At 39.3% G+C, this 19672-nt stretch overlaps 1 protein-coding gene across 2 annotated transcripts in view; it reads right to left on the reverse strand.

Moving 5' to 3' along the window:
- DOCK1 (dedicator of cytokinesis 1) overlaps positions 1-19672 on the reverse strand; it is a 319394-nt gene that overhangs the window by 17760 nt on the left and 281962 nt on the right. For both annotated transcript variants that reach the window (XM_055799656.1, XM_055799645.1), the window contains exons 45-49: positions 18062-18238; positions 16757-16840; positions 11562-11699; positions 7838-7983; positions 3345-3543 (exon numbers count right to left, since the gene is read on the reverse strand). In XM_055799656.1, coding sequence (XP_055655631.1) covers positions 3345-3543; positions 7838-7983; positions 11562-11699; positions 16757-16840; positions 18062-18238 — 744 coding nt within the window. The remainder of the gene's footprint in view (positions 1-3344; positions 3544-7837; positions 7984-11561; positions 11700-16756; positions 16841-18061; positions 18239-19672) is intronic.

Below are 19672 nucleotides of genomic sequence, written 5' to 3' on the forward strand. Positions count from 1 at the left end.
TGCAATTATGCTGCACAAACCAATTAGTAGTGCATAACACAGGATCCAGAACAGATTCATATAGAAGGTTATTGATGCATCATTTCCTGCTGAAAGCAAACCACTGATAACTACCTATTTGTGGTGGGCGAGGAATAATTTAGAACGCGAGTGTTGTCAGGCAACAGACAACTGTGTGTGAGCATGTGGGTGTGGGGTGAATATCTGAACCTGGACTTTTGAGCCATCAAGCAGAAGCTGCTATCTGCCAGCTATGACTGGCACGGTGGGCTGGTTGTAAACTGGGATGACAACCGAGTGAAACAGAAGTGACACACACCGAACTCTCCTGTTAATAAACAGACATGAGCCCGAGCCCACGATTAAGAGGCTGACCACGCACAGTGCTTCTGCACAGACATTATTTTGACATATCTCACTATCCGCATCCATCACAGGCTCTCATTTACTCCGTCTCACCTGTGACAATTTTGAGCACAGTTTTTCCAGGCTGCTGTGTATCCTTCAGCATCACCTCAGACCAGACTTCATTGCCCAGTCTTGCCCACGAGAACATCGTGTGAGATGTGCCAAAAGCCATACTGATGCCAGCACCGCGGGGGTCTGCCACATCCTTCCCCCTGCCAGAGCCTCCTCCTCTACCACGGGAAGAAGAAAGAAGGGCTTGACTGCTCTGCTGTTGACAAATCCATGCTGGCTTTTATTCTCTCATCTGTTTACTTGAAGTCACTTACAAATTGTCATCTACTAAAGAAAAGCATGCCTTCTGCTGTAAAACTCCAAAGTATCTTAGAAGTCAGAACTAAGAATCCATTAGAAAATTCCCCAAATAGTTGAAATCTTGTAAATGAATTAGCAATGGTACGAGTGAATTCTAAAATTCTCAACAGAATGAATCCAGTAACTATAATAACGCATCTAGTAACTAGTAGTTCATTGCTAAAATCTCACTTTAGAAGCTCTTTAAATATTTATTTTTATTTCCATTTCTAGTAAAAGCTGGATTCCAACTCTTTGGAGGAAAAAAAAAATCCTTAATTTTTCACCCCTTCATTTCATCACTAACCTTTTTTAAGCTAGTGAACTTTCTGCTTCCAAGCTCCTAATGCAAGATAAATCAAAATGCTTTATTCTTCATAAACCACAGCAGTAACAGTACTTTGCGAGTAATTTCAACCTAAAAGGGGAACTTGAACACAGTGCAGCCCACAAAGGTAGCACAACGGCAAAGCTGAATTCTCACCCACAAAAGTTAACAATTTCCCTTTTATATCATTAACAGGGGACATGCCTCCAGAGTGCAAAAATTTTAAGACACATTTTATCTTTAAACTGCTTGACATTATCTGTACAAAATTCCTGAAGGCAGCAGCAGGAATCATGCAACCACTCTTGTAAACTATCTCAAAAGAGTGTTTCCACTATTTCACCTACAAGAGAAAATGAACCAGGCTACCACCAAGCGTTAAAAATTCATTTGGTCATTTTGGAGCTCAAGTAGCTTGCAGGTACTGGAAAGGGAGAGGTTTTCTCTCACCAGCAAAGTCCTTCTCATATCATTGATCTGTGGGTTTCAAGAAGCTCAAAGTAACTGTAAGTAACTGATTCTGACTTTTAATTTCCCTCCCTCTCTATAACCAGGGGAATATTAGTCATACCAGTCATGCACTGAAAGCTCTTGACTGGGAAGAGTGGAAAACTTGAGTCAAAGCATGTTGGGCTTTGCTCATTTTTGTTCCTCAGATGACAAATGACAATATGCCTTGAAGGGTTATCATGTCCTCCTTTCCAGCCAGAATTTGCATTTTTCCAGTCATAAGCAATCTTCTCCAATGTCCAGGACCTCTCAGGGATGACAGTGACCTTGCAGTGACACCAACCAACTCTCCAACATCCTAGGACACCTCCCATCTGGTCTTATGGATGTGTGCAAGTTCAACTTGCCTGAGCTGCCTCAAAATACAATTTACTTCTTCTGTGGCTAAATGCTCCTCTCCCACAAACTCTGCTGGTCCCTTTGAGGACCTGGGAGATGTGAGTGCCATTGCAATGTTCAGGCTTAGTCAAAACACAACCGCTCCAATGTGCAAAGTTGAATGCATTGAATCAAAAAGATGAGACATATGGCAGTCTATGCAGAATGTATTTTCTGTTTTAAAACACATGATGCTCACCTGGCTGGCTTTGGCAGGAGGAACCTCCATTTAAAGAACACAGGTCTGATCCAGAATTTACTCGTGTCAGTGGAAAAAATCCCTGGCTTCAAGGGAGTTTGGATGAAAAGCCTGAGATGCACAAAAGGGATTTTATCTGAATTTTTGCTGTGCTAATGCTGGGCCTATGGCCACATCAGGCAAAAGAACTCTGATCTTTCAAGACGTCAGAAGACACATCTGAGAGATTAGCTCATCTCTGGATGGAAAAGGAGGAGCAAATCCAGAAAACAGAGGAACTATGGCTGAATATCTAAGTAATATTCTGCTGTGAATACCAAAGAGCAAGATTTAAAGGATGTAGTTATCACAGGTCAGAGAAAAATTGTTTCAAAAGTCCAATGTAAATGACACAGCTACCAATGAGAGACTGATGAGTTAAAGGCTGGCTCTATAAGTGCTTGTGCAAATCTTTAAAAGGACACTACATTTATTTCTGGAGAGCAAGTTTTAAACTATTGGCCTCAAAACAGGTGTCCAGGCAGATATTTGGAGGTTACAGTTAGTTCACACGCTCCCTGCTCCAGCTTAAAATGGCCTTGCTTTCAATTTCAGAGCTAAAACTGCTCAAGTTACCTAAGCCTTTAGGACAGTTTCAGTGAATTAAATATATGCCAAGAAGAGAGGGCTTAAGAGAGATATGCTCTGTAGTTAATATTCTTACACATAGCCACCAGTGGAACTGCTTACAATTTTCTGCTCAAAATAGCCTTTCAAGAATACGTAATTGCCATGCACAAAATGACCTTGTAACATTTCCACCAAAAAGTGTCTTGCAGTAGTCAGCTGAAATATGAGAAAACCCATCACGATCTATTGGAAACCATAAATTCAAAAGGCTGCTACAACGGTGGCATTTATTTTACTTAGGATATGCCATCTGTTCCTTCTATCAAATAGTCATATATAGCTTTTGGTTAAGATTTTCATATAAGATACCATGATTTTTTTACACTGCAAATAAAAGCTGTGGTTTTGATTCATTATCACATATACTAACATTGCAGCATATTCCTTTAGAGTTATTTTTGGTCTAAAAAGAAACCAAATCGTAAAAATCAACATTTTTATTTTAAAAGAGAAAGAACACTGCTCAGAGTTAGATAAAGCATTACTTGCTAATAAAGTTACCGTTTCTGAAAGGATCACTGCTTCAGACTGCTGCAGAGAAATATCAGTAGATTTAAATTCTTTATCAAATATCTCTTGATGCTTGCTGTTTCTTTTCTCCTTCTTCTTTTCTTTCTTATCTTTATCTAGGTCATCCTTGTCCAATTTATCTTGAGACCTAGAATGCATCTTTTTTGGCAGAAGAGGCTCCAGCACAAACCTAAGGAAATGTTTTGTTGCCTAGTCAATAAAATAGGATTTTCAAAACACCTGATTTTCATTTACATATTTCCCAAATTCTCACTCGAGTTAACAATGCTTTGCTAATCCAGAAAAACTCATTCAAGAGAAAAGGAGGGGGCAAAACGATCATAATTGTCTTACAATAAAATTTACTGCAGAACTGCTGAAGAACCAGTACTGCATATTTCCCTGCCTTGTAGTAAATTTACTGGTTTACAGCTACACAAACTCCTGAGTTTCACTGCACGTGGTTTACATAAAAATGAGTTTGCCATTCAGCACTCCCACTGTAGATGCCGTGGCACTGTGGCAGGCAGGTGTGCCAGCAGACCCCTGGAAACTCCGGGGGAAATCAGCACTATACAGGTACAGGGAATTCTAACACGCATTAAAGAAATGTCACCCCTGCTTCCCCTGCCCCTTGGAGGCAGGCATCCCATATGTCTACCAACGGTTTTAAGGATTTCTGTAACAAATAGCCAAATCCCCAAATTCCTCCTAGACGTTTTTTTTTTTTTTTTTTTTTTTTTGGTGAGGAAAAATGCAGTATTTATTCCCTAGAGAAGAAGTAACAGCTAAGAAATTGTTTTGCAGAGGTGTAGTGATATTCTGTTGGACATGCACAACATAAACCGCTTTCCAATCCTTGTAACCCATCACAGTTACAGCACCTTTTAACGGAAAAACAAACAATATCGCCCTTAATACAAAGGAAACACCTATACGTTGCCCAGAAGCATGAGGGTACAGAGGTGTAACCACAGCCACAAGCACCATTCCTGTCTGTAATAACAGCCTCTCTGTGTATGTCTGGTTTTGCATGCGCGCTTGAGGAGATATATTCACGAGTGTGCACGTGTGTACTCACAGATCCACACCTCTGCTCACCTACAGCAAGCCCTGGTGAGGGGCAGCCAGGGGCGCTGAGCTTAGTTGTTCTGATATTACAGATAAACCAAGGAAAGAAAAATCAGTCAGATGATAACAAAGGGCAAGGTTAGTTTCCAAAAAGCAGATGTATTTTCCCACTTGGAACGCTTCAAGTGTGTGAATATAGGCAAGGCTGACATGCTACTGCCATCAGCTCTGCAACTTTTCCAGTCCATGACTATTTGTTTTCTGGCTACAAAGGAAAAAACTTTAGCGGTTAAATGGACTTTTAAAGGAAAACTTCAGGTTTTTAAAGTTTTTCTTTTGTAGGGACAGCACTATTCTAAGCAATACCAGAATTCTTTTCAGCTAATTTTCACTAATTTCACAGTAATTTAAAGGAACCTCTCATCTCACCTTCTTTTAATGCCTAGTTTTAATAAAAGGTAAAGAGATATTTTGCTCTTAAGGAGCTAAAATATTCATAGCAAGACAAAGTATTTTATACTTTGTTTTAAATTAGAAACTAAACAAACTACTAAAAGCACACCCTAGTCAAAATTACACTGACAGATTTTAAGAAAATTTCTCAAACCATCATACTACAAAACCAAAATGAAACAAAAAATTCCCAAACAACACCAGCTTACTTTTTAACACTGGGAAAGTATTTACTGTGCCATGGGGATGCATGCACGTCCAGGCCACAATCTTTGCTGTGAAATACTGGGGGATTCATATTTCAGACAATTTGCACTGAAATTATCCTAATTATGTCCACTAGCAGCAATATCCAGCAGCAATACCCAATATTATTATTTTTGTTGTTGTTTGAAGCACTAAAGGCCCTTCAGTTTTCAGCCTAAGTGAGCTCATTTGATGGAAAGATGCTGAAACCAGTATCTGCGGCAGCGGCTCCCCAGCCATTATCCCCATAACCACAGCCAAAATCACAGGGGCTGGGGGACAAAACGACAAGCTTTTTTCATCCCATTTTGCAGATAGCAACAAGGGAGGGCGACGACTTGCGGAGGGCCACAAAGCGCATCAGTGACAAAGCCCAGAGCAGAAGACAGCTCTCCCGACACCGTGTGTTTTAGCCACCTCACAGGCTGATTGCAAGTTTACAAGAGGAACTGCCATTCTTCAGACAATGATTAATTGCTTCCCTTCCAGGCATTACTATTATTAGTACTATTAATTATTTGTACGCAGTGTATCGGGGATACAATGGGCTAGCATGCCATGCTGCTACTAGAAGTACATTAGGGCTTTCAACAGATGGCAAATCACACGGGCACACTGGGACTTACCGACATCCAACCACCACTTGTAAATGCTCGGATTTGTACTTCTAAGTCCCATTTTAAGCAGTGAATAAACCCATGGTCCTTTTTTAAAGTCAGAGTTTTATTTATACATAGAGTTGGGAGTTGTAAACCACATACTATGTCAACATCTGCTTTGAGTTTTTACTGCTTAAAAGCTCCAAAGCAGGAGAAGCTGGAGATGGCATAAAATGTAAGTTGGATTATCTGGGCAAGACTGTCTGTCAGCTCCATTTTTAGTTGTTTTTCTTAGCTTCACCTCTCATCTCAAAATTAACATATGAAGAGGGGGGAAATGGAAAGCAGGAGAGGACAACTGACCATAAACCAAATCAACTATAGTAGGTACATGGGTGAACTTCTTCCAATTTAGCAGTGACAAACCACCTGCATGATTTTTACAGTCACTTGGATTTTTGAGGTCTTTTATTATGTTATTTATATCTGATGATTTTTCTTCTCCTGCTCTGCTGTTCAAACAAATGAGAATTTTTTTCAGGTCTTCCCAGTGATGACAGTTGTTCGTTGTATTTTCCTTACAGGTGTACCAGCTGTATTGCCTTGGGCTCGGAACACCAGCTGAGCTGCACCGTGATCTTTGTTTGTTCTTTTTTTTTTTTTTTTTTTTTTTTTAATATACAGAGTAGACTCATGAGATCCTCCAAAACTGCTAAGTGACACGTACTATAACAAAGCTGGGGTGGAGAGGTGAAATTTAAGAAAATAGCATCCAATGAAAAAGAAAAAGACATAGGAAAAAGAGAAAGAGGTAGAGGCAGGCAGGAAAAAAATAATTTTCTTCTAATATCAAATAAAGCTGCACACTAACATGGGATAGTAGTTATCCTCAGGTTCCAGCAAGACAACATTTGTGGATGAATCAGTCAAAACACATTATTGTCTCTGCTGGCCTGCATTTATATCAGCATGACTCATTGTGTATACGTTATAGAGGGCAACGTAATGAGAGCTGAATTGCGCTGTTTGCAGTTCTTCCCAATGGGTAAATAAACTGTTTGTAATTAAGGTAAGCATCACGTTGGTCTTTAGGTGCTGTCTTTAATTTTACTTGATGCTTTTACTCTCCAGTCAGGTAGTAACTCCCTGTGAAGTAAGAGCACAGGGAACACGAACATTTCTAACACATCTCTGGAAGTTAGCAACCCTTCAGGAGGCTTTAAAAAACTGCCGCCTTGGTCAAATATTGAGTTTCTGGATTATGGGAATGCCTGAGGGGAGGAAGAGGGAGAAGGGACTTCTGAGGCTGCATAGAAGCCCCAGAAAGAAAACAGATTATTTTGTTCTTTTGAGGGATGCAACTGTGAGACAGGGCTTATCAACAGAATTCCCAGTTCTCATGTGAAATATCTTGATAAGTCTTGAAGTACAATCTTGCCATAAGCAGCTTTTCCTCTGGCAGCAAAAGCGAGAAGAAATGATTGAGCAGTTAGCTAATCCCTTCCTTCTCCCAACTTCCACCTGTGTACGGTGACAGGGCTGGCTGAACACACGTCTCATCATTGACTTTGCAAAAGATCACTTCTGAACTGTTACACTTGCAATACTTTAAAAGGGCATACTTTGTCTCCTGTTTGTTCGGGGTTTTTCGTTTGAAGGCTTAGTGGGTTTTGTTTAACTTTGTTTTAAAGAGGACTAAGAAGAGCATTATATTTATCTTGGTTAAAAAATAAAAGGACAATGAATATACCTTGAGATTAACGTCTATACAGGCTGGGGCTTTTAGCCAGTATTAGGTTGTCTCTTACAAGCGCTATCCCCACCCCACATAGTTACTCACACGGTTGCATCACATTAATGTTTGTGGGGTATTATGATGAATCAAATCTGGAATAAAAGACACTGGGAAAAGACCCAAGCAAAAAAGCCCACGGTTCCTTATGAGATCAAACAGACATCGTGCTGCCGCACAGGAGGAGTCAGTAGGATCGGAAGGAGTAACACCCTGACAGCACCGAGATCTGGAGCAGGGTGGTGACCATCCTCAAAGCCTATAGATGCGCACACCAGATCAGGCTTTACAGAGATAAGCCCCGAATGACTATTTTTACACACCCATCTGAGCCAGGTCGAGAAGGAGTGCTGTCGGAGGAGATGGAAGACACCGATGCAACGGAGAGGGGTCTTGAAGACGACGGCATCGTGAAGGATCTTACCATAGACCGTGGCCGACTGCCTCGTCTATCATCCAGACTCGAAAGCTGCAATAAAGAAATATAATATAATAATACAATATAATCACAAAATAGCTGACATCTGTTTACCAAAAGTAACGGGGAAAGGTTCAATTTTTCTTCCATGTAGAGTTTTATATTACTTAATTATACATTGTGTGTAACAACAAAGAAACAAATTCTAAAGAAAATCCATTTAATGGACAAGGAAGAAATATTTAGGCTCTTATAGGTAAATATATAATTTTAAACATGTTCCAGTAATTCATTTGTTTCAATGGTATTTACATGGTTTTTTTACACCTGGGCTTTAAAAAAGGAGCTTTCTACAAATCCTTTTTTTTTTTTAATCCACCTCTGCAACTGAAGTGACTGTCCTGTCAGTATATTTAAATGAAATGGAGTTAAAAAGAAAATAAGCAAAAATGAAACAAACCAAGAAAAAACTCAGTAAAAGGAACTTTATGTCAAGAGAGCCAATTTAAAGAGTGGCATCTAGGTTAAGAAGAAAACATATGAAAGCTATTTCTTTTTTGGTTTCAGACAATTTCAGAGTTCTGAATATTTATACAAGCTTTGTTAGTCATTAATAACTGATATATGCATAAAATAATTGAATTCTTTCAGTCAACAAATAAGAACTTCATGCTGTTTAATTACAGGTATATTTTCCACCCTGACAACTACTAGCAAATTGGCCTTGTACAAGGAAGACGAAAGTGATAAAACTCCCTGAATCCTGACAATTCTTGCTGGTGGGTAGAGTGAAATTAGAAAGATAACACCACCTGCGTATGACTTTCTAGTCATTCTCCCTGATGATGTAAATGTACATTACTGAAGTGACTGACATGCAAGTATCATTAATGTCAATTATTCCTGTTCTCCTTGGGAATAAATTACTATTTGAACTTTTCTCTTCCTAAATATGTTAGCCAGAATGGATTTGAAGGACTACAAACGGAACATCACTTAGAAGGAAACCGTAAAGGCTGGCATGCTCCCCAGAAGATCTCAGTGGTCCCATTTGAAAAAAAAAAAAAAAGTAAAAAAAAAAGTCATTGCTATAGAAAAAAGTGAAAATTAACCTCTGAAGGAAAGCCTGTCAAAAGTACAACACAATGCTTCACTGGCACGTACTATTCCACCACGATTTTGGTCGCTTAGAGAAAAACATTGCTTGGCACTTTTTTGCTGCCCTGCCTGCTGCAGCATCTTTCTTGCTGCCTCCTTAATACAGGATGCTCTGCATCCCGCTGAGCAGAACGCTGAAGCTCTCTTCCTCACCATATCCTGCATCACCCACTCTTCAGAATAAATCTCTGTGGGATTTTCCAGAGATAATATGGAACCAAATTCACACCCTGTTTCTATTGATGTGATTGGCATAACGTCCATAAACTCAGTGGCATGCACCCATTAGTGACCACAAGCAGAAAAGGGTGCTGTTTTAGGGCTGTTCAGGTAGATCTCGGTTGCTTCACTGTTTTGAGAATCAGTTTAGTGACTGCTGCTTATTTAGAGGCAGAGGTAAAACTGAAGAACCTGTAAATGTTAACAATTGCTTTTTTTTCTATTTCTCATTCTTTTCTTTCTGAATTTATTAAGGACTAGATTGTGATGGAGCTCCCACTCTTGCCTTGGAGGGTTTAAAGATGGGAAGGCAGGAAGGGCACGAAGATGGCATAATTTTCTCTGTGATCTCCTCTCCGTGCAATTGTGCTTTAGACACTTAAGTTTTCAGGTACACGGCGAAAACCACAAATACAGATGTTTTTAGCCTTGTGGCAGAGATCACCTTCAAAATCTGAGCCCATGAAGTTATATCTGCCTCAGCACACATGTGAATTGATGCAGCACCTCCAAAAATGATGACTCAACCCCAACTAGGGCAACCAAGCAATTTAGCGTTTTCATAAGGAAGCCAAACTCACTTGCAGAGAAGCACCTACCATTTGATACCACGTCCTTCACCTGCTGGGACCTGCTAACTGGCTTTCTAAGCAGTTCATGGGATTACAGTGCAAGCTCCTTATCTGCTTCCAGGGTGCCAGGGAGAGCCAGGGGTGGAGACGAGATGGCAAAATGCAGGCTGGCAAGCTGGGTTTCCTGAGCCATGGCCCAGTAATTAATGTTCTGCTGGTGAGTTCCCTCACTTTTAGACGGCTTTTGCTGACAGAAGGTGGAACTGTGCAATCTTAATAATAACTCACTGCTTTTCCAGATCATTTGGTTTAAATACCAGTCCTTTTTGTGAGAAATAGTTTCTTGTATAGGATATTCTTGAGACCAATTTGGGGAAAATGCATATGGTCCTAAATAATACCACACTATTTGCTCTTTGGAAGGTAAGATTTTCTCTAAAAAGCGGGTAAGTGCTATAGCTTGAAGCCCACTTACATATCCTGAACCAAAATGAACAAAGCGACTCAACAGTGAGTAGATCTGACGATTCCAAGTTCAGCTAGAAGCCTTTGCAGCAAAAACGGGGATCCCCAGAATTTCCTGGCACTTCCAAGATGCCAAGGACAGGCTACTGGCACCCTGGGATGCCATCCTCCTCCTCCCAGGAGTGGGGTGCATGGGGTGCCGGTGGGAGGGAGCTGACAGCATGCCAGGTCATCTTGGTAGCTCATGCACGATAACACTGGCTACCTCCGTGTTAGAGGACAAATGGGTCTTTTCTGGTAAATAGATGTGCTTTATTTTCTGGAGCAGTGAGAAGATATGTACTGCATATCCAAGTCTCACGTACTGCTGTCATTTCACAAATAAACCTAAAAATTACAGCGCGTTTACAACACTGCTGTCAGGACTACCAGCAGGCAAAGACAAAGCTCACCCCGGCAGCCTTCAACGTGTTATTAGGACATCAGCTCTGCATAGTCAGTCCTAGAGTAATTCTAACCACTTGCATCCTGTTTTTTTTAAATAATTTTAAAACCTGATCATAGAATAGCACCCAATCCTTGTGGCTTTTGACTTTCCTCTCCAAGAGGTGACACTCAAATTAAAAGCAGAACAAAAGCCCAGTGGAAACGCCACCAAATTCTTGGCTGTATGTTAAACATGAAGCAGCAACTGAAAATAGCTTGTTGGAATGAGAAAAGCATAAACTCCAGCACTACTAAATCTCATTAAGTAGCAACTACCTTTTTATTGCCTGCCTACATTTAGGGTGATGCTACAGCACGTAAGACTGCACACTACTGTAGAGCAGCACAGCTCTCACATCTCAAAAGTAATTACATCTGTGGAAAGGTGACATTCAGCTCTAGAAGAATCACGCTATAGTGGCAATTTTATTTTAAATTTTAAACCAATTCCTTAAAAATGGAATACTGGAGAATGACACTGACTTTCAAGGAACAGATTCAGGAAATTTAGAAACTTTTCCCATACTAGAGAACGACAGTACCATCTGAACACGTCTTATAGCATCTGCTTAGTATTTAATAATTAGATGACCACTGAGAACAACCAGGCAATGCTGCATCAACATTGCTTTTTTAATCAGTGGGAGTTATAACACAGAATTACACAGTTGCCCATAATTTAAAGAAATTCCACATATTTAGGAAACATAAAGTTAGCAGGTAACTTACAACAGCGCGGACCCCGTACTGTTTTTCCACTTTGTCTTTCAGCTGCCTGAAGCAAGCCTCCATCCGCTCGTGGAACGGCCGCAGTGCCTCCGTCACCTTCTCCCCGTGAATCCGGATGCCTTCCGCCAGGAATGGGATCTGGAAAGCAGAGTTACGTTGCTTCAGTCTGCCCAGTCTTTCCTAAGTGAAAACTTATGGCAAGACTCCCACAGATGTTGCAAGAGGAGTGAAAGACCTCATGGAATAGTAGTAGTAGCAGTAGCAGCAGTAATAATAAAATTGATAACAACAACAACAACAACCACGACCACCACCATAATAAACCCCACAATAATAATAGCAATAAGAATAACAATAATTCTCATCATCATAATCATAATTTATTGTATATGAAGCACAACAGAGTAAAAAAGGACCTAAAAATCTGTTATACGTTATTTCCTTTCTTCTCTGTTAACCAAAGTCCTTTAAAATTAATACAGCCCTAGTTCTGCCCAGTAACCACATACTGGAGGCACAGCTGAATTTATCAGATAGCACAAATATTCCTTTGATGTTATATTCACAGGCCCCCATACACGCTGTACTTTAAAATGGCAAACTGATGAATGATGACTCTCACGCCAAGTTATTAATATCAGTCCTTTGCTAATTTCATGAAAACAAAACCTTGAAGGAGAAAATACTTGTATGCTTTCTTTAATAAATGCTATTTCTAAAACTGTAAATGAGCTACATCCTTGGACATGTATCTATTGCAGAGCAATATTTATTAATAAAACATACAGCTTTATATACCATACACTTCTCCCTCGAAAAATTTTATTTTCTTTGTAAACAGAACAGAAGAGAAAAAAAAATCAAATTAATTCTCTTTTGTAACTGAAAATAATAATTTATCTTCAGGGCTTCTGTCACAAAATACCCATGCCAACACAGGATTATATAATTACTTCATAGTGTGGAGGTGTAGCTGACCTTTTAAAATGTTTTAAGGGAGACGTTTTCATTCCCACAGCTATCCAGACATACCATTAGAGTTTTCTACCTCCAGCTTAGGAAAAATATTTCCTCTTTCAGGTCCATTTCAGCCCACACAGTGCTCTGATTCTAAACTAGATATTCTCTGCAGCAATCAAGCTAAGAGGCTTCTGCTTAATAATTCATAATTAAATCATAATACTGATTAAAAACAGATTTTTCTAATAAGACTGAACAGCAATCAGAAGGAGTAGCTTTATTAGTAAGGAGAAGAATAAATACACAGATGAATTACAGATGAAATAACTTGAGAAATCTTATCCAGATGATTCTCTGTGATTTGGCACTATTGAAATGGACACAGTTTCTCCTCCTGAAAGACTGCAAAAGAAGCAAGAATAATGAAAAAAAATAATTATTGTAGTCACTTCTATTTACAGCCATATGGATTTGTACTCTCCAAAAATTAAACATCAAAAGCAGAAAACTTCCCTGCTTGGAATAAGTAAAATAATTTCCAAATTGTTATAATTATCAGGCCACACTCTGACCCTCCTATTTTGCAGGTGTCAGTGGTCACTTGGCTCATTTATTTAAAAGAACCTGCTGACATTTTAAATGGATTCTTTAAAAAAGTATCAAATTACCAAGATGAAGTGCATGTGGGGTCCGAAGCTTCAGCTCTGAGATAATTTTTACAAGCAGAAAATGCACTAATGAGCCTGTCCTAGGGATCAGCCATCTGCAATTTAGAAAATCAAACAATGTGAAGTAAATGAAATTTTTTTTGTAGGAAAATGTCCCAGTCAGGAAAAAAAAAAAAAGAAAGAAAAAGAAAAAGTAGGTGCTTCCTTCTGTGCCCCAAATTGAAGGTGCTAAGGAGCATTTCAACTGTTGGCATGCACCAGGCGTACACCACCAGCCCTGGAGAACTTCTGGAACTTGGAGAAATAAAATAACGGGAGGGCTGATGGGCAGGGCTGCTGGGAGCGGGCTGGGCTGGGAGAACGTGAGCACCTAAAGGCTGGTGGCCTCCTTGTACGGGAACTGCTGGGAGACCAAGGAACTGGCAAGAGGAGGCACCAACTATAAGGGAATGAAAGAAGACCAGAAACCACAGAAGAAGAAGAAAATCCTTGCTATTCCTTTAAAGAAGCTGAATTTAATAAACTTCCCGCGGCTTTGCTATAGAACTTCTGTGAGATTTCTGAGTCACGGTATTTGGTCTCCCTGTCCAAGACCACTTAATCCTTTAAATATTTATTAAGTACGGAGAGAAAATACCTTCATACTGTTATACCATTTCTGCTTCACCGTCCTCTACTAAATTCCAAACTCTTCTGACACCTCTTTTCCAGACATCCACACAGGGAAATCTGGTGACGAGCGACACTGAATTTTAAACCGGTAGGAATCTTTGTCGGATGTGGAGACAGAGGCAGAATTTTGCCGCGTTCACTATATTGCCAGTTCGTTTGGCTTTGAAGCGATGGGGGGGTTTGCTTAGGGCTCTATTTCAAAAAACCCTACAGGGCGTCCTCAACTTTGGAGAGATGAACAAAACAGTAAAGGTAACGTAAGTAGCTGAGCTAGAAATGAATGAGCTGAATGAGAAAGGAAACCAGCTCCACATAACACTATTTTGTAACTCTAATCTTTGTCGATACTAAAATTTTATACACTTTCACTGCAACTTAAAATTATTCCCTGATTTTCTTTTTTTTCTTTTTTTTTTTTTTTAAGATCTTGATACGCTTGGCTGAAAAGAACCAAAAAGCTACATAGATTTGAATTATTAATCTTAAATCTTAAAAAGAAAATCTTTCATAATAATGGTATCATAAAATATGATTGTAAAATCTATGCTAAAATTCTTTCAGCTATATAGAAGCAGCACAAGATTTTTATGTGACATACTAGTTTTGGCATGCTGTAAATATATTAGCTAAATACAGACCAATTAACTTCATTGATTATTCATGTCATTACCATAATTTCAATCAATCATTTCATTATCTTCATGTTAAAATGAAAGATCCGTTTGAAATGATGTAGTTGCATGGAAGCATTTTTTTCTAAGTTGGAAAAGCACTAAGATGGACAAAAATGGACATTGCTCTACTCATTATATTTATCTGAAAAAATAATAGAAAGAAACTTATACATAAAGTTCACAGGAATTATAAAAGGACAATATCCTGAAGAGCATGAATTCCACAGCACAATGGAGGAAAAGATAAGGAGATAGAACCCCCCCTAAATTTAATGAGTCAGGTGATAATACGATTGTCAGGCTACTCTTTCATATATCCAGATTGATTTATACAGCATAAAGAAAATCTCTGTGTGATTGCAAAACTCCAAGCCCCACATTATTGAAAAATGAAAACTCATTTTCGCTTTCAATCACTGTCAAGCCCATGATGAATTCAGACCACTGCCTCACTTTGGGAAGTTTCCATAACAACTCCCTCCCCTGACACCAGCGGATGCTGGCAGCCAGCTCCCCATCCTGCTCCCGTCTCCTCAGCTACCTCTGCTCTGACAACTGAAAACAATTTGAGGCGAGGTTTAAGTCTTAGGATAGACTAAATGTATATGAAACAGCTAAGGTAATTTAAAAGCACCGATTTCCACAGTGAAAGGGTTAGACCTTTTAGTAAAAAGATTTTTCAGATATAAAAATAGTTTTTCTATCTTTTCCTACCTTTTCTTTCTCTTTTTTTTTTATTTTTTTTTTCTGGTTGCTATCAATACTGATGGGAAATTATGTATTTAAAACCACTGAATAATTAAAATACAGTGTGATTAGCTCTCATACATATTTTCAAATAGTAATATTATTCTAATACACGAATGTCACCAAAGTGAATCTTGGCTGAGGAAAAGTGTGTTTGTAATTCATTTGAAGTATCGCTATCAGAGGCAAAGACGGAGAGCTGACGTGAAGTTAAGTCTTCTGGGATAAAATTATCTTCCTCTATAAAACTTAAAGCTCCTAAAATCTAATCTTCTGTAACAGCTCACAAGAAAATAAATAAATAAATAACCAAACCACCAAATAAATAAATAAATACTTTTTTTTTCCCAGACCAAAAGAGTGATAGTTTTATGGTCTTCAGTGGTTTGGTGGTGGTGTGGTGGTTTGGTTTTTGGTTTGGTGTTTTTTGTTTGGTTTTTTTTTTTGGATTCTGCATCTTTGGTTCTACTACCTCTAAGATTGAAACCAATAGAAATGTAAATGACTCCCTTTATTATAAAGAGAGAGCTGAATATAAAAAGACAATTATGCACTTTCTTCTTCTGTGGGAAAAACATTTCCAGTCGTTGGTATTTTTTTTAGTTACCATGAAATTATCCTGAGACCACTGGAAAAGGCCTGGTCAACACCTATGGAACAAAACTGGAATTGTTTCTTGTTTGTCCTGAAAAATACTCTTTGGTACCTGTAAATGCAGCTCTTCACGCAGGAGGGCTCCTGCTTTGTGTCGAGCACAGGGCTGGAAACCTGCCTTCCAGTCCCAGTTTAGCAATTACTACCTATGTGACCCCGCATTTAAATGGTTTCTACGCTAACCTGTCATAAAAATACCAGGGAATTCACATGCGTTGTGCATCACCGATGCTTTCGTACCATGTTAAATTACACAGCAAATGAACTATGTGAGCATCTAGATGAATTTTGCATGCAAATTAATTTTTGCAACTCTCACATGTAGTATTCTGTGCTAAAAGGAACTGTAAGTGTACTTCGAAAGTACTTAATAAATGGAAAATATGTTGGTTGAAGAAAGAAGTGAATAAGTAACTAAAACCCATCCCAGTGCCTGCAAGTGGGAGGAGGCACTCAGGGCTGGGCATTTCAGCTTACTGTCCGAGAAGAATTTCTGACATCAGCCTCATAAAATGAAAATGCAAAACTAAACGGCCAGTAATACCAACCAACATTATTACAGAATATTTTCAAATTTGATATAGATGGGACATTTTCACGGTATTAGGGTTATAAATTAAAAAAGGAAAAGAAAAACCCAAGTTGATCATGTTTGTTCCTTGTGGGTTTATCAAACGACAAATTATGTCGCATTTGAAAAGATGAACTTTAGTTCCAGTTCCAGGGCAGTTTTAAATGGCAAAGAATGTTCTCAAAAGTGACATGAAACTGCCTTTGTACAGCAGTTGGCCCAGACCAATCTGACTTAAGGTTTCTTTACCTGCCAAGCGATCAGGTCCTTCAGTTTTTCAATCTTGTCATGATCTTCTGGATGCTCATGAATATATTTTTCAGTGAAGAAGGCCTAGTCAAGAGAGAGAAATGAGCAGTTACTGCAGAAGATGAATCAACCTGTACTACCATGGAAGAATTACCTACAGCAAAGATAAATGAATCAAACAAAAAGTTTTGCAAAATAGCAGCAACAGCTCCAAATACAAAATGAAAATCTGGGAAAGAGACATGGAATGTAACAAGGTTTTGAGATTAAGACATTAATCTCTTGCAACCAGTAAAGTAGGCAGATGAGCGCATGGTGATTGAGACCAAATCTCAAGGGTCACCCTACAGAGGACTTGGCCCAGGCTCTGTGCTCTCTGAGATGTCCTCCTAGCAGTTCCCAGGGTGTAAGAACTTTTAGTAGATGAAATGGCTGAGAGAAGGACATAAAGGGTCCTTCAGGGATAAACATGTCCATCAGCATGTAACTTCTCTGATTATGTTACAACACACATGTTGTTTGTGCATGATTAATTAAAATTACAAAATAATTTTAAATTATAAAATAAAAAAATATAAAAATATTATTAATGTTCACAACATAAATAACAGATACAGCGTTTATGGTTTCCCAATGTTAGTATCTTATCCCGCATAACTTTAAAAGCTAATGTTGTAAACATGCCGCTAAGATTATGTAGACATATTTGCAAGTGACTGGTATCTCATAAGTCTCTACCATTTGATTCATCCTTTAAAAACTCCTGCACTGGAAAGCAAGGGAGAGAATTGCAATCGGTTACTTTGGGCACTGAAGTTCACCCAGAAATTCCTGCTTCAGCTCCAATGCCCAAGCACATCAGAGCACACATGGAGAATGTCATCAGTCTTGGTCTCTAGTAATTGTCCACCACATCCCTACATAATTACTCTTGCTGATAAACATATCAACCAACTGAGCCAGGCTGGATGGGGCTGGGAGCAGCCTGGGCTGCTGGGAGGGGTCCCTGCCCATGGGGGGTGTGTGTGGTGGAACGAGATGGTCTTCAAGGTCCCTTCCAACCCAAACAGTTCTGTGATTCTACGATGCGATGAACTCTTACTTCAAATGTAGAAAGACACAAACGTTTCCATAAATATCAGAAAGACATTACAAATCTGAAGTTTTAAGCATCACCCTACAAAGCCCAGAGGAGGGGAAACACATGTGCTATTTCTATACGAACAGCCGCCCGCCCCGCAGCACGCCAGGGCAGTGCAGGCTCCAAGAGGTGAAGCATTGCAGGAGAGAGAATTTTGACGCTACCTTCTCATAGTTTGTGAACCCTCCCATGACTGCAGGATCCACAATGCCATTCAGGAGCATCGAGAGGGGGTTGATGGGTAGATTTGGATCATTTAAATGCTGTTGAACCATATTATTGATCTTATCATTTGTCAGCTGCATGGTTTCTATTGCATTTTCCAGTGGACTAATTTCAACCTAAAATAAAAACAAAAGGAAGTTTTAATCAAGGAGGAGAGTTTTTAACCTGACGCAGAACTGGCTGTCCACCAAACCACCACTATTAGAAACATTCCAGGAATTTCAGAACAAAAGATATTTTAACCAATCATTAACAGAAAGGGCGGTTTCAGGCGTTTAGATTTTGGGTATCTGTACACCACAGGAACTGATACAATAATCAATATCAGCGGAGAAAGTCAAATGCATTTTGCTGCTGTAGGACAGATTACATCTCAGCACAACAGCAAAACATTTAGAAAGGCTCTGACAGGAATCACGTGAGGTTTTTGGAGGATTATGGAGAACATGAGAGATTACGAGTCAGTGAGTTTTAGCAGTACAAAGAAGATCCAGCTTAATGTAACAGCAAGAAAGAAATGATAACTTAATGTGGATTTTCTGATGGAAAATGTAATCCTAAGGAGCTCAAAAATCAAGAAGATGTTTTTGCAGTGATTATTTTAGTATATTTCCAAGGAAATCATGTTTAATATGTTGAAGAGATGACTTTTAAGCTATCTGCTGTGCTTTTTCCCACAAGGTTGCATTTTCTTCATCTGAAAGTTGATAACCTGAAGTAAGAAATTTTCTTCCTCACATAGCCTGGACTTCAATGAGGGGAGCTCCTCAGATGTCCTCATGGGGTGGATTAGCTCTTATACTGTGTAGAACTTGCTTTATTTTAATTGACTAATCTCCAACTACTATTTATGATCAGATACTGTTTTTCTGCATGTCAGCTGCTCATGTTGTAAACGCAGTATTACAATACTTAAAATATTGCTAAAATACGTACATTGAGTGAATAGGCTAAAAACTGCTAACTTGCAGTGATCCAGAGTGTAGACAGTCTTCAGCGGAAGACATAACCTACTTACATTAAAAAAATGATGTGGTAGGATCAGAAAAGGAAGGTTAATCGAGGCCTGCGAGGAAAACGCAAGTGTATATTTGATTACACCCTAATTTACATAAATGCTACATAAACAAAGAAGCACTTCTACCTGGCTATCAGTTGCTTACCATGTTTCTGAGAAGCACTTATAATCAAATCTCTGTAGTTGCTACTCTTACACCTGCCATCTGATTACATCTAGGATGTTTTAATTAGCATGTTTAAATGTCTGCCCGGTGAATTGTTCTGGAAGGAAGCAGCCGGCCGCGGTGCTGCGGTGGCTGCGGGGCAGCCCAGGCTCCCTCGGCCAGAGGACAGCGGCAGGTCAGAGCCGAACGCGCTACCCACCAAATCTGGACCGGGAAAGTGAGACCGTATTCAACCGCTGATCCGGCAAGAACTGTCACAAACACTGTAAGCTAAATTTAGGATTCTGTCATTTGTATTAATGGCCTTATCACTACGCAATAACTTGTTGATGAACCATTGCTTTTAATGCTCTTGAATATCTACAG

The sequence above is a fragment of the Falco peregrinus genome, chromosome 1 (genome assembly GCF_023634155.1).
Source record: "Falco peregrinus isolate bFalPer1 chromosome 1, bFalPer1.pri, whole genome shotgun sequence".
NCBI classification, from domain to species: domain Eukaryota; kingdom Metazoa; phylum Chordata; class Aves; order Falconiformes; family Falconidae; genus Falco; species Falco peregrinus.